The following is a 15,860-nucleotide window of genomic DNA, read 5'->3' on the forward strand; positions in this document are numbered from 1 at the left end:
CAATCTTGCCTTTTATTTAGCAGTGATCACTTGTAAGCAGCGACTCTAAATGAGTCCAGTTCATCTTAATCAAGTCCCCGTGTTTAGTGCTGAAATAACCATAAGGGCCTCAGCCACAAGCAGAGTTAAATTACAAAATGTCTGCAGGCTGACAGCAGAATCTTCCATTGCATGCTAAATCAGGGTTCCATGTAAAGACACAGACCTCACCTTCAACAAAATGTTTTATCTTTCATGTTGAGTAAATATCTAGTCTAGTTACAATAGTTTCTAATACTCCCTGCTGTAAAATCTAGCTATGCCAGCTTGACCACCTTGAAAATTGAGCTGGTCAAGCTGGTCATAAGCTCGTCTAGCTGGGTATGAGCAGGTCAACCAGCATGACCAAGTTGGTCATAAGCTGGTCTAGCTGGGTAAGGGCTGGTCAACTATCTGCTCAGCTAGTTAGTGTTGGTAGTTTGTCTGAGCTGGTAGCTTGTCAACCAGCTACCAGCTGTTTCAAAACCTAGCTTGAGCTGTTTTTTTCGGCAGGGCTACTTTATCTACTGTATGCACAACCACCATTCCCTACCTGCAATGTGACCCAGTACACTTACAGTTTAACTGGTTTGCATATTACACTGTGTCCTACTGAAACTAGTGTGAGTGAGACAGGCATGGGACTGGTAGTTCTTTCCCACTCGTACTATCAAGTGAATCTCGCAATTGGCCAACAGGATGATGTATACAGGTTATAGTCCATAAGTATTTGGACAGTGACACATCCTTCGTTGTTCTGGGTCTGTACTTTAGCACATTAGATTTTAAATTAAACAATGAATATGAGGGTAAACTGCAGATTGTCAGCTTTACTTTGAGGGTATTTACTTCTGTATAAGGCGATTCTTATAGGAACTGAAGCCATTTTTATACATATTCCCCCCGTTTTAGAAAATATAAAGGGACAATTGGCAGCACAGCTATTTCTTGGTTAGCTATCTGTCTGCATCATTAGTTCATTCAATCAAAAGCTAACAAGATGTCTAGAGTTGATTATTTGTGTGGCATTTGCATTGTCCCTCAACATTAGGACCAAATAAGCATCAATGCCAGTAAACCAGTTCATAATGAGTTAAATCGATATAAATCTGAATAAATCGATCAGAGACATAACCTAAACATCGGGTGTGTCAAAATCAACTGTTTGAAACAAGATTGCACTGATCAATAACACTCTCCGAATGCAGGCGTAGATGTGCCAGAGATTACCACCGACTAAATTGAGAAATGGAAGAGAGAGAGCTCTTGCAGTGAACACTCTAAAGATGCAAACCACTGATAAGCCTCAATAACAGTACAGACAGGTTAGAGTTTGCAAAAAAGTACAAGAAACTGTGTTCTGGAACAAAGTCTTATGGACAGAGAAGTATTAACCTGGACCAAAGTGATGAAAAGAGGGAAAAAAAGGAACTGCTCATGATCCAAAGCACCCCCCTCCCCCCGTGAAGACACTTGACTTTATTGACTTTATTTCAGATTATGTTAATTTGCCTACTTCATTTTGCTCCCCATACAATGGGAGGACTATGCATAAAAAATGCTGTACATATTTCACAGATACACAGATAATCCAATACGGATGTGCATACCTTTAATTAAAGCTGACAGTCAACACTTTAATCTCATATTCATTATTTCATTTAAACATTTTGTGCTGGAGTCCAGAGCCGAAACGGCAACAACAAAAAAGAAAAAACATGTCACTGTCCAAATACTTATGGACTGCACTGTAGTTTCACACTCTATCCCCCTGTGTGGGCAGGGCTTGGGCCTGACTGACAGTTTCACACTACCACCTGTATGGCAATAGAAAACATACAGATGAAGCTTTTAAGTGACTGACAGTTTCACACTACCCCCTGTATGGGGATAGGGAACATAAAGATGAAGCGTTTAAGTGACTGACAGTTTCACACCATGTGTGCATAAAAACACTTCCGCACAGATCCCCTTCTGTCCGGCTCTCACACAGACAGATGGCTCTTCCTCAGCTTCTCAATATCAAATGGTGTTCATTCCTGGGTATCCACTCAATGCACTCCCTCTTTTTAGCATTCCCTCCCTGTTACTAAGTCTGGGGGAAAAGCTCAGCAATTCGGTAATGAAATGATTCTGCTGCATCCAACTTCATACCGCTATGCTAAACCAAATTAAAAGTTATTGTGTTTCTTCTAGTGAAACGATCGGCAATAAAATGGCCAGGCGAAAATGAAATAACATCACATTCATTGGTCAATCGATGACAATAGTAGAGCAGTTTTTTTGCCCAGTATATTTCTAATGCTTGAGTTATGAACAATGACCTCAGCCAAGGCAAGAGGCTTACAGGTCCCTTGGGTTCTTTATGACTGGATGATGTTATACCTTGCTCTTTGGAGAGGTTTTTTTCAGGATGGCCATGCCTGGGAAGATTCACTTCTGGATTTAGTCAAGTTGTGTTCACAGGGGGTTGAGTTCACTGCTTGTAGGTCCAAAATGTGTTGCATGTCATTTTTTACTGGCCCTCCCAAGATTCTCTCAAAAATACCCCTGGTATGCTGCCTATTCAATCATTCAAAAAGACTGAGAAGCTTGTAGAAGCTTTGGGAACTTCTTGCATGACAGCAGGAAGTCAATTCGTTTTTACAATTTTCAATATTAGTGGGAATTAAGACATAATTCATCACTTTCAGTCTTGACCACTCCAACAACCAATCAGTTTCAGGGTGGTAAATGTTAAATGCTGGTTCAAATAGATTTGATGCTTCATAATTTGTCAAGTTCCTTCAGTGAGTGGAGTGCCTTATTATGTAATGACTACCATCAATTTTAATCGCTTGGTTGGCTATTCCACTGAGTGTGGTATCTTTTTAATTGCTCAAGAGCAAACTCTGTCACTCTGGAGAGCAGTCTCTGTCCCTGAGCCTGTTGCAGAGATTTCTGTCTCAATTTAAGACTACAATGCTTGTTCAGATTGACTTATTCTTTTGTTTTTGCAGTGAATCCTAACATTCTAACTTAGTGGTACAGTTTTCATTCTTGCTCTTGAGACTGTATCTAAATGACTTAAGCTAAAATGCTTAATATATGTAATTTCATAAAGTTTCCAAAAGATTTTTGCATTTCATTTTGATCTTTGAACAATCCTACCTCCCCTTCCTGCATAGAGACCATGGCGGTGTTACATTTCCTGGTGGGTGTAAGCCTACACATCAAATTGTTGTCATTTTCACTTGATAACTATTTCATTTTTTGTACAGTTGTAATTTAGTATTTATTTGCGGTAAGTGCTCTGGTATAAAAATACAAACCATCAGATCTTATGATATACAATTCTTTGATGAGAACAGCACCGAGGTGTGCATATAAATCTCGAGAACTGTTCAGCTTGCAATGATTTAATCCTTAATGAAATCGTTTGAAATCGTTGTATGGAACACTGTAAGATGAAGAACATCCAGAGACATTTTGGTATTCTGTACACTTCCAAATGTTTTTTCTTTTTTATGAAATAATGTTGGCCCAAATCAAATGAATCAAAGCTTGGAATGTAGTTCAGTAATTTCCCGGGAGAGCAACTGCAAACTTTTGCTGCGCCAGGATCACGCCACGCTTCGCCAATTTTCGTTTTAACATAAGTCGGCAGGCTACCTTGGCGTGCCTATAGACTTGCCTTGCATGTTAGAGCAGAACCAAAGGAGACAGTTGGGAGCGATCCCGGATAATTAAAGATCACAGCCTCCTGATTAAATAAGCAGGACGGTCTTCTCTGTAATCACCAAGCCACGAGCATGTTATTTTTAATTGTCGCCCATCACTCTGCCCTGGTAATTATCAGCTTTTCCCCCCCAAATGGTTTAGCAGCAAGCTGACAGGGGCCAGGAGCCGCTCTCTCCCTCCCACACCACCTGTCTCACAGGCGAGAGGCAGCGCCAACGTGGTGGTGTTAAAACCGGAGCACGCCATCGCAAAAGAGGGGTGCATGTGAAACGAGGGCCGTGAAGAGACAGACCTATGCCACGGACATCAGCTCAGTGTGCAGCCAGCCCACCTACACAGTTCTCTGTTTCACCAACAACGTAGACCCACCCTGCCTTTTCAATTTCACAGAAAAAACCCCCAAAACTAACACAAATTCAATCTCTGGTTCAATGTAGAACGCAACGGTTTATCTCTGTGTTGTTGTACTTAATGGCTTCCCAGCTGAAAAAAAACAAAAAACAGCTCAAACTAGGTTTTTAAACAGCTGGTTGACAAGTTTGTACAATATATTTACCCTATAACTATGTGATAAACATTGAGGTTAGAAAAAATGAGATCTGGCCAATAAGGCATACATCAAGGTTGAACACAATTACAGACAATAACACATCATTTGATGGTGCATCTCATTTATGATAATGACCAATGCATACATATTAAAGAAAAGGGGTTTCATTTCATAGTATATATTCAGAAGTAGAGTAGGTCCCTTAGAACTGTTGTTGTTTCCCCATATTCTGCCCAAAGGAGACGCCCCTTCTGTCTTGTTCACATGTTACATCTACAGTACAAATATTTGGACAGTGGTGCAATTTCTGTTATTGTGTATTGGATTTGAAATGAAACAATGAATATGAGGTCACCATGGACTGTCATTTTAAATCAGAGAGTAGCAGTTTCTCCGTTGTTTCTGATAGTGAAGTGTATATAATTTCCTTTAATGCAAGTATAAGAAAGCGTTCAGTATCTAGTCTTGATTCTAGGCTTCCCTGCTGAAAAAAACAGCTCAAGCTATGTTTTGAAACAGCTGGTAGCTGGACATTTCAAGATGGTCATACCTAAATTTCACAGCAGGGTTTTAGCCTTTGGTGTCACTGAAAATCAAGGAAGCCCTTATGAGGCTGAGAAATAAGAAAAGAACAGGCCAAACAATAGGCAAACAATAGCATTTGGCACAATTATGGACATGCTTGAGCCATTCTTGTAGCCACATTGCAGAGGCAGAAAACATTTCAACTTAACCTCCATGTGTCAATACACACAATTTTGCTCTTCCATTTACCAGTATTAGCCTCCTCCAATGGACTGAGGCCTTTGTATCACAGATGCATGCAAATGGTAGGTTTCACTCTGTGAAATTGTCTCTGTCTTACATCAAACACAGGAGTTGCCCTTAACAGCTTTCAATATCTCTCAATCTCACACTTTCTCTCGCGGGTCTTGACAGGAGCTATTCAGCCAATGATGGGATTATTTGAGAGAAATTGACAGGTTTAGACTGCCATTCAAAGGCAAAAAAGAAAAACGAAACAAAAGAAGACGAATCATCCTCGCACTAGGGTTGATTTGCCGCACGCTGTCTCCGACAGCCCAGAGTGGATGAATCACAGCATTTCATTGTAATCCAAATCCACAGCCCGCTCATCTTCGTGCGACAACAAATCAGAGGTCCAACTGTCTTTCAAAGACCCCCAAATTGCATTGATTTTATTGTCTGTAAAAGGATAAATCTTCTGTTGCATTGACTGGAGAAAAATCTAGTTTTCTGGAAAAGGGAAGGAAACACACTACAGCACTCAGTATTTCTGCAAGCGCTGAAGGAAAGGCAGGGAGAATAGGGTCATTAAGTGCCAGCTCTCAAATCGCCGTGAGCCGACCGTTGCCATGATAACAGCCGCAGCGTGGACAACACGGAGTTACAGTACGGACCTGTTGATTTTTCCATTGTTGCATTAATTTGTATTATGCTATTTTGTCACAACACAATACACAAGTACGTATATGAAATCAAGCTGAAAATTCAGCTAATAATCTTTCTTGCAAATTATTGTGTGAAGCCGTTTTGAGTTTGTCGTCATTTAATCATAATAAATCTAATCAAAAGGTATTTCAATCAGCGCCTATCTGATCCCAAAATTTTCAACCACATCAAAAAATATTGAAATATGACACCCTGTGCCAGATCTTGGCCTCAGGATTAATATAACCACAGGGTACATCCATGAGCTAAAATTCCTCAACCGTGTTTAGGGGAAGTTGCTAAGGTGGAACACCACTGATGTGTGGCTTTGTCCCAATCCATTCACATTTCTGTTGTATGATACACTCACATTGTCCCAGATGATGACAAAGTTACTCTGAACTATTCTAGTGTATAGAATAGTGATGTTTAATCACCTTTGGCCCTTTGGTTTTGCTAATTGAGATCTTAGTCTTAATTGTAGGTCTTAGTGTAGGGGAAAATTCACAGAACGAAAGATCTCCCTCCTAAAAGCATGATAACCAATCACAAGTCAAAATCAGACTCCGCCTTAGTGAGCAGGCTGGTTCCTCCAAAACTCTCGACGATGTGTGCTAAAAGTTTATCAATATATCTGTATTAAAGTATGATATGTACCCTGTATAGTTTCAAACTGATTAACTGCTAAATTGTGCTAGGATTACACAGTGAGCCCAGCCAGCTGGCAGGGGGGGGGGCCCGTCTTGAACTGTGTAGACCAAACTGTCAAGGACACGGGCAGAGCAAGATATGACTGTACAGCTGATTTCTCCGGGACTCTCGATGTTTTATGCCAGGAGTGTATCTATTTGACCTAGAACATTAATTATAGCTGAGCTTATGAAAACGCAAGAAACCACAGTGAAAACTGTTGAAATGAGAGCAAAGAATGCTACGTACATTTATTCCCTTAGAAGAGAATAATTAATGAAATGTTTAGTATGTCTGTATATTAGAAAAGTATATTAGAAGTGAATATTAATGAAATGTTTAGTTTGTCTGTATATTTTCAATGATTACTGCTGCTTAGTTTGTCTTATAAAAGCGAAAGATACAGAGTGACGTGTATGGATGACGTGTTAGAGGGAGGGCATCCAGAACTTTGAGGTCTGGTAGTTTGCCAAGAGCAGGTGCGGGGTGAAGTGAGGACACGTAGTTGGCAGAATGCCCTGAACTTTGTACAGAGTTGGCAGAGCATAAGGACCGTTGGCAATTTGCCACAATGACGTTGTGGGAGGAGCGTTGGGAGGAGTTACGATAAGAAAAGTGTGGGTGATTTGCCAGAATGAGGTTTGAGGAGGAGTTGTAGGTGGAGTAACTGTGTATAAAATGGGTGTACAAATGCCAGTCGGGGTTCAGTTCTGGAGAGCTGATCCGGCTTTATGCACGTGTGCTAATAAAGTCTGAAAGTCTGATTTTCACCTGCCTGGTGTCGTCTTTTCTCTCGCGAAGATGTTTTTCGACAAATTGAAGATTTGGACTCTGTCGTTTCCTAGACACGACATTAGTTGTATGTATTCACTTGTCAGCTGATGGATTTCAACATGATGCACAATTGTCGTTCTCCAATCAATTGATGCTTGCTGCTCTTAGAATCCTTTGGCATCCTGACTCATATCATCATATAGGATCTATTGTTATTTTTTGCCAGTCACCCTTCGTGCATGATTTAGGAATGATTAATCAATTAAGAATAATGCCCCATTGTCATGACTACAATTCATCGTATTCAATTGCCAATGCATGGAAATTGGTGTTGAACAAATAATGAGATGAATCTTGCATTCACTGATGCCATTTGCATCCAGTTTTGTAAAACCATCATTAAGATTTGACTATAATAAAAATGTAGTTTAGCCATTAAGATCATCTAGCAGATGTCATCAACTGTAAACGGCACACTAAATTTTACATTCCGGTCCAGCATGGGGAGACCTCTAGTAGTTGGTCAATGAAATGTTAACACTCCATACTCCAAAGTCATTTGAAGGCAGCAGATTGAAGGGTTGAACACACAAATAGCCCCCAAAATCCATTCGAAAAAAATCGAGTTTGTATTCTGGTAGATGGAAAGTGGAGGTCAAAACTCACTTAAGATACAGTGCAGTGTGTAACTACTTGGACGGTGATACAATTTCTGTTCCTTTGGCTCTGTACTCCAGCACATAGGATTTGAAATAAAATGATGACTGAGGTTAACATGCAGACGCCTATAATTTGAGGGTATTTTGAGTGTCGTAATTGTATCCCTTTTTATACTTTTTACCTCCATTTTAGGGAACCAAAATTAATTGGACTTAATGACTTCTGAGTGGTTTGTGGTTATTCCATATTCAATCGCTTCCTTCATGCAGACATAAGAAAGCTTTCAATATGGAGTATAGATTCTAGGCTTGATTGCCTCGAGTCTGTTATTCATGCATGTCAACATGAGGACCAGAGTTGTGCCAATGAATGTCAAGGAAGCCACAGTGAGGCTGGGAAATAAGAAAAGAATATCAGTGAGAGACAGGCTGAGAAAATCAACTGTTGGGAACCCGATAAGGATTTAAATACCTTCAAATTAAAGAGGAGTCTGCACCTTAACCTCGTTGACGGTTTCGTTTGAAATTCAAAGAGCTGGGGTACAGCCAAAAGAACAGAAACAGCACCACTTACAATTGCCCGTATGAAGAGGTAAAAAATTTACGAAAAGACAGGCTGTACAGAAGTTTTTTTATTTAGTATTCATTTATATTTTATCGATACAAAATATAATGTATTTTCCCAAACACCACAATGCTGGACATGAGAAGATGGCATCATGTTGTTTTGTAGACTGAACATCACCAGCGGCAAGTGGAGGTGGAATCCAGTGTTGTACAGATTTACATAATGTAAAGAATGTCACGCAACCCAATTAAAAAGCAAACCGAGCGGTATATAGCACTAGGCGTGGGAAAACAGGAAACTTCTAAAGCAATTCAAAATTCCATTACGTGGCTCTGCACCAGAACCCTTTTCCGCTGCAGAAGAATTAACTCAGCCTGCAATGCGTATTAATCAATTCTTTTTCCATTAGCAAAATCAAAACCTCTGTAATTACCTCCGAGGGGTAGTAGGAAACCAATGATTGCTGAGAAATGCCAAAGCGGAAAACGAGGAGGGCAGGGCAGGGCAGGGGGGGAAAAAAGGCGGCGGTCCTACACAGAAACACGCAGCACTAGCTCTGGCAGCAGCCCCATCCATCCCCATCAACACCTCACAGAGCTGAGGTTCGCTGGGCTGCGTTCAGAAATGCAGCATGCACAATATACATTTGTGTAATTCGGCAGTGTGTGACTATTATTCACTTCATACAAGCAGGTCAGCTGAGAAATTAATTTGCGTTTGCAGTGTGGACATGGGGAGTCAAAGGGAATGGGAGGGCATTCGGGTTTTCGTATATCGATGAGCACATAACACTCGATTGCATTTGGTGGTTGAGTGCACGGCCACAGTCTTGCCACCATCTTTGAATTTTGCGTTCACCCAACTTCCTCGCGCCTATCAAAATGGGGTCACCAATGTTTCCGGAAATACTTGCAGAATATATTGAGAATACTAAATATCTGTTGAATAATAACGTCTGTCCAAAAATTCCTAGATAACAGCTTTGCTCATCCATGTAATTTGTACAAGTGCCATTATACAGCAGGGATATGTGGGAAAGACGGATGTAGCACATCCATGCACCGAGACATTTTCCTGCCCTCCCACATATTCTCCTGCCCTACCAGCCACTCTCTCAGTAATACACTTGCCTCGGTTTCTGAACACGAGAGTTCCTCGAATTCCCAGAAGACCGGACCCCAATTTTCAAAAATGTGCTTGACCGCTTCACAGATGCTGTTCACAAAATTGGAGTTATTCACACACTGAAAGTTGGAAAATGAAATGTACACACACAAACACAGACACACACACCTGGTCCTGGCTAAAGAGGGCAGAGAGCAGGTCAGTGTATGTCCTTGACAGCTGTGAGTGCTGGGGTAGAGGGTGCAGAATATGGGGCAGGAGTTTCCACTGGGACTGGGTTAATAAATATATGAGAAGTAAATAAGAGGAGTCAGGTCCATGGTGGGGACAGAGCCTGCACAATGTTGTTCAATGGCCGCCACAGCCATCATCATCCTCTTCGCGGCTTTGTTGGCGGCTGAGCCGAGATCAGCAGACGTTCACTTGCGGGGATGTGCAGCGATATACAGGGCCACCAAGCAGTACATGAACCCGCCTATAGTGAGGGCCATGGTACTGCGGTACAGAAGCTGGTCCGGTAGCCCCCGCTTCAGGTGCACTGGAACACCGTCCGATTTCTGTATGGTGAAAGAAAGAAGTTAAGGTCAGTTTATAGTCCAGTGACAAAGTGTTGCTGTGATTGACACCGTTCAATCGCTGGAGGCAGCAATATTTGGCTTACACTTTGAGCGACTGGAGTGAGTTTATATATATATAGTTTACATCAGGTGACCATAGAACTTTCCCGAATGTTCTGCAATTTCAGTCGAGCGACACGACTACACTCATCGCTGGACTATAAACTGGACAATAAAAGGCAGTCAGTGAGAACAAGGAGAACAATATTGAATCTGCAGTGTCAATATATGCTTTTCCACTCAGACCCACATACCCTGATAAAGCTACAGACCTTTCAACAGGGAATATCCAACACGCTAATAAATCCTCACAACAATCATAATGATCCAGAAAATTTTTATTTTAGCAATGCATACTCTTTTAGAAAATGGTTAGCAGTTATTTCTAAATTTCTGTGACAAAATTAAAAATATTAAAACTGGGTCTTCAGACACATGAAGAAAAGCACTTGTAGACCAAAGACATTCAAAACACTCCATGTTTGAGGAGATTAAGTGTGTGGACACTAATTTCCTTCCTATGCAAAACATTTTTTTTTTAATTAGTTCCAGATTGCCCCAAAATGTTGTGCAATCTGTCCAGCTTACCACTATCATTTGTTGTTATTTTTCTGAGTGCTGCCCTCCTATTAACTGAGTAACTATACCCCAGACAGTGTTGAAGGTTCAAAGCTCTGGCTGTAAGTTTGGTAAAACGTATTTGTGTAAGTTTACCTGGAAGAGCTTCTGCAGGACCGGGATCTTGTTGGCGCCCAAGAACTCCACCACGGAGCCCGACTCAGACACCACTTTGGTAGGACTGGCAAAGACCATGGGGGCTGGATCTGCAGGGACCGACGGCTTGAGACCCTTCAGAAGCAGAAGAGTGGCTTAGCACAGACACACACAGTCCCACCTGAGCACGATCGGAGCCTGCACACTCAGGCTGCGCTGTTTAGCTGTCGCGGTACATACGAATAGTCCTTTTAGTGCAAAAAGTAACATCTCTGGCAGGTGGTGGTAGGTTTCATTCCTTCTTTTCGTCTTAAGTCATACTTGATACGGTAACAACTTCAGTGAAATGCTTCCGGGAGAGAAAAAAAACAACATCACTTGTAATATGTTCAGTGTTGGTTAACTTACCTATTCCTTTTGAAAAACGCATCGCTTACATTTTCGCACTTTATCCTCGTAGTCATGTTGAAGTTATCCATCACAAGGAAACAGCATGGCCCTGTTGCTGTCATATCAACTTTTAAAAGATACAAGTGACTTTTTTCCCCCGGAAGCATTTCACTTTGGCTCAGAGAATTGGAGGCATGCTACCACATCAGTTATGATTAAATAAGACTGAAAGAAGTCTAACACTGCAAGCTGGAGATATTTGTAACTACACATACAAAAAAAAGCTGTTATAACGCGATGGCTATATCACTCAGCCCTACTGCACACTCAGAAACAAATTAATACTACTTTAGGGTTATTAGCAATAGCATTGTTTCATAAATATTTTTGTCCCAATACCCTTCTGTTAAATGAAGTATATTTCAGGAAAGGCTCACAGCAATTTCATGGTGATTTCACACAGCAAGGCCCAGATAAGCAATGCTTTAGAGCAGAGGTTTTCAGCCTGTGGATCATAGAAGTAGTAATCACTGTCCTTGAGCCGCCATAACCTTTCCATATAAAGGCCCTTGTGAACAGCGTGCCAGATGACAGTCGTGCAGATGGCCATAAGGAGCTAGTCTTGAAGCAAACTCTGTACTGATGAATTTGTAATGTACAAATTAAAGGGTGTCCAGTGCTGTTTACCTGATTATCACTCATTAACCGAGGATATGAACTTCAAATTAGACAGCCATTAATTAACAGTAATTAAACTTGCCGAAAGCATTTGGCAGGATGCTCAAAGCAGGCACCAAGACTACGAGGGTAGAGGGCTGATTATATATTCAATAGAACAAGCAACTTTGGGCTGTGCGAGGAATAAGCAAGCCTTTTATTTTGATCATTTTCAGATTTGTCACTTTCATTCATCCATCCGTGTATGCATTCATTTGAAGCGCGCAAAAACAAACATGCTTTTAGTGATGTGTGAGGATTAAATGTCTTCGCATAACCCCACCCAACAAACAGAGTTCTTCCGCAACCCTGCATATTAATGAAAACAAGCTCCCCGTTTAAAAAGCCATTTTGTCCCGCATCTTCCTCACGTCAGTCGTCAACCTACCCTTCCAGTCGAGTCTCATTTTTCCTCACACAACAAACAAAAACTTACCTTAAATTTTAGAGATTAGCCTAATCTTCATACAAAGATATGGGCCACTACCGTGAATACCCGTCTTAAAACGGGAGAACTGAAGGTTAGTCATAATACAAGCGCGGATAATAGGTATTGGGAATTTGATCCTTAGGTATATCAAGAAAGAGCGATGTAATCACTGCTCGGTGACAATACCATGCCACTCACAACCCAAGGACGCCCAAGGCCAAAACCCAGACGGAAAGACATCTCGAGCTCCTTTGGCTTTAGTAGTCTGCCGTGAGATCTCATTAATGTTACTATTGGGTTGGGTACAGACTGGGAGTCACACTCAAAAGACTTTATAAACAGCACGCGTCAACAACATGCAACTAACATAGCTAGCTAGATACAAAGGAAGAACGCAAGGGATTTTCAAGCGAGAGATGAACTCGATCAGAAATAACCCATTTACATCATGTATAAGCTTCGGTTTATTGCGTAAAGCAGTGTTTAAAATTAAAGCCTAAACATACAGGTAAGCAGTATATCCTAACACGGTTTTTCGTCACTTAGCTAGCAAGCAAAATACGAAACTTCTGAGTGAAGGTCACGTCATCCCAGAAAGAATACATTTACATGAGCAAACAGTCACCCCTCTATTACTCACCTGTGGATTGTACGCAGTCGACGGGGGTGACCCCGTCAGTCTTTGAGTGAATCCACTTAATTTGTAGTACATTTTTTCCAAAATAAATGCTACGAATGCGGTATCCACCTCTTCACAGCTCTCGGCTGCGCACGCGGCATTAAAGGACCTTGTTACGTCCCATAATAGTGACGTATAGGGCAGATTTTATGTCTGCCTGTTTATAAACGTGTTCTTTCTTTTCTGATAAAAATGGTTTTACCTGCCATTTTTATGTTTTTGCTCTCTAGTAATTATAACTCTCATAATTATACATACATGTGGGAATGCCTCAATATACTTATATATTCTTACCATATATCTCTTAAACACTCACCAAACACTTTATTAGGTATTTAGTAGACTTATTTTAGACTTCTACTGCCTATCCACTTAGCGATATGATGCGCTTTGTGTTCAGAGACCACTGTTGTAATGTGTGGTTATTTGCATTACGGTCACCTTCCTGTCAGTTTTGACCAGTCTGGCCATTCTCCTCTGATGTCTCTCAAGGCGGTTCTGTCTGCAGAACAGCTGCTCACTGGATTTTTTTCTTCTGTTTTTTGCCCCATTCATTGCAAACTCTAGAGTGCATGAAAATCCCAAGAGATCAGCAGTTTCTGACATACTCAAACCACCCTGTCTGCCACCAACAATCATTCCACTGTCAAAGTCACATTTTTTCCCCATTCTGATGGTTGATGTGAACATTAACTGAAGCTCCTGACCCGTATCTACATGATTGTATGCATTGCACACACAATTGGCTGATTAGATAATAAGTAGGTGTAATAAAGTAAAAATGTTCCGAATATAGTGCTTGGTGAGTGTATATCTTATGTCTCATATATCTTATATTGTATAGTTTGTATATATCTTGTTGATGAATACGCTATAGGCCTATAGCGTATTAATCAACAACTTGAATCCAGCATATTAATAATATAGTGTAATCATGCAGGTCTTGATTAGTTTGCGCATCAATTATTGCGCTGATTATGAATATTGCAGTATTGTATGATTACCATTTTTTGGTACAATGTTAACACATGCTTATGCATAATTTGTAGGCTACACATCAGCATGATCTATGTTTGTCTTAATGACATTGTTTGGTTAAAAAGTATCTTTTAAAAAACCATTCTCTGCTGAAAAAAACCCTACCATAGACCAGCATAAGTTTTAGGCTGGTTAATGCTGGTCTATTAACAAAACACAATGGTGAGAATAGGCTATTCAGCCCAGCAATGCTTGTCTTTTCCTAAATATACTACAAATATTGCCTTATATACTAAAATATACCTATTGCTTAGTTTGCCTGAAAGCTAAATAGTATCTTTCACTGTACCATGCCTGCATCTGCATCTTGAAAACCTCTAGTGTTTCTGCCTCCACTACATGTCCTGGCAAGCTACTCCACACAGTGACCACTCTCTGTGTGAAAATATACAGTGGTGTGAAAAAGTGTTTGCCCCCTTCCTGATTTCTTATTTTTTTGCATGTTTGTCACACTTAAATGTTTCAGATCATCAAACAAATTTAAATATTAGTCAAAGACAACACAAGTAAACACAAAATGCTGTTTTTAAATGAAGGTTTTTATTATTAAGGGAGAAAAAAAATCCAAACCTACATGGCCCTGTGTGAAAAAGTGATTGCCCCCCCTGTTAAAACATAACTTAACTGTGGTTTATCAAACCTGAGTTCAATTTCTCTAGCCACACCCAGGCCTGATTACTGCCACACCTGTTCTCAATCAAGAAATCACTTAAATAGGACCTGCCTGACAAAGTGAAGTAGACCAAATGATCCTCAAAAGCTTAGACATCATGCCAAGAGCTAAAGAAATTCAGGAACAAATGAGAAAGAAAGTAATTGAGATCTATCAGTCTGGAAAAGGTTATAAAGCCATTTCTAAAGCTTTGGGACTCCAGCGAACCACAGTGAGAGCCATTATCCACAAATGGCGAAAACATGGAACAGTGGTGAACCTTCCCAGGAGTGGCCGGCCGACCAAAATTACCCCAAGAGCGCAGCGACGACTCATCCAAGAGGTCACAAAAGACCCCACAACAACATCCAAAGAACTGCAGGCCTCACTTGCCTCAGTTAAGGTCAGTGTTCATGACTTCACCAGAAGAAAGAGACTGGGCAAAAATGGCCTGCATGGCAGAGTTCCAAGACGAAAACCACTGCTGAGCAAAAAGAACATTAAGGCTCGTCTCAATTTTGCCAGAAAACATCTTGATGTTCCCCAAGACTTTTGGGAAAATACTCTGTGGTCTGACGAGACAAAAGTTGAACTTTTTGGAAGGTGTGTGTCCCATTACATCTGGCGTAAAAGTAACACCGCATTTCAGTAAAAGAACATCATACCAACAGTAAAATATAGTGGTGGTAGTGTGATGGTCTGGTTTTGCTGCTTCAGGACCTGGAAGACTTGCTGTGATAAATGGAACCATGAATTCTGCTGTCTACCAAAAAATCCTGAAGGAGAATGTCTGGCCATCTGTTCGTGACCTCAAGCTGAAATGAACTTGGGTTCTGCAGCAGGACAATGATCCAAAACACACCAGCAAGTCCACGTCTGAATGGCTGAAGAAAAACAAAATGAAGACTTTGGAGTGGCCTAGTCAAAGTCCTGACCTGAATCCTATTGAGATGCTGTGGCATGACCTTAAAAAGGCGGTTCATGCTCAAACCCTCCAATGTGGCTGAATTACAACAATTCTGCAAAGATGAGTGGGCCAAAATTCCTCCACAGTGCTGTAAGAGACT

General features: G+C 40.9%; 1 protein-coding gene across 1 annotated transcript; it reads right to left on the reverse strand.

The window, feature by feature from the left end:
- Positions 1–8,480: 8,480 nt before the first annotated feature.
- LOC133121746 (cytochrome c oxidase subunit 7A-related protein, mitochondrial-like) lies at positions 8,481–13,218 on the reverse strand. The gene is made up of 3 exons (XM_061231186.1): positions 13,065–13,218; positions 10,888–11,022; positions 8,481–10,113 (listed from the first exon to the last, which is right to left on the reverse strand). The coding sequence occupies exons 1-3, from the start codon at positions 13,134–13,136 to the stop codon at positions 9,976–9,978; spliced, it is 345 nt and encodes a 114-aa protein (XP_061087170.1). The 5' UTR covers positions 13,137–13,218; the 3' UTR covers positions 8,481–9,975.
- Between the last annotated feature and the right edge of the window lie 2,642 nt (positions 13,219–15,860).

This window comes from Conger conger, chromosome 2, assembly GCF_963514075.1.
Source record: "Conger conger chromosome 2, fConCon1.1, whole genome shotgun sequence".
In the NCBI taxonomy this organism is placed as follows: Eukaryota; Metazoa; Chordata; class Actinopteri; order Anguilliformes; family Congridae; genus Conger; species Conger conger.

Coding starts and splice junctions, on each gene's coding strand:
- LOC133121746 (XM_061231186.1), bottom strand. CDS start 13,136: ATGTACTACAAATTAAGTGGATTCACTCAAAGACTGACGGGGTCACCC. Junction 11,023..13,064: donor CGACTGCGTACAATCCACAG/GTGAGTAATAGA, acceptor CTGCTTCTGAAG/GGTCTCAAGCCGTCGGTCCC. Junction 10,114..10,887: donor TCCTGCAGAAGCTCTTCCAG/GTAAACTTACAC, acceptor TTCACCATACAG/AAATCGGACGGTGTTCCAGT.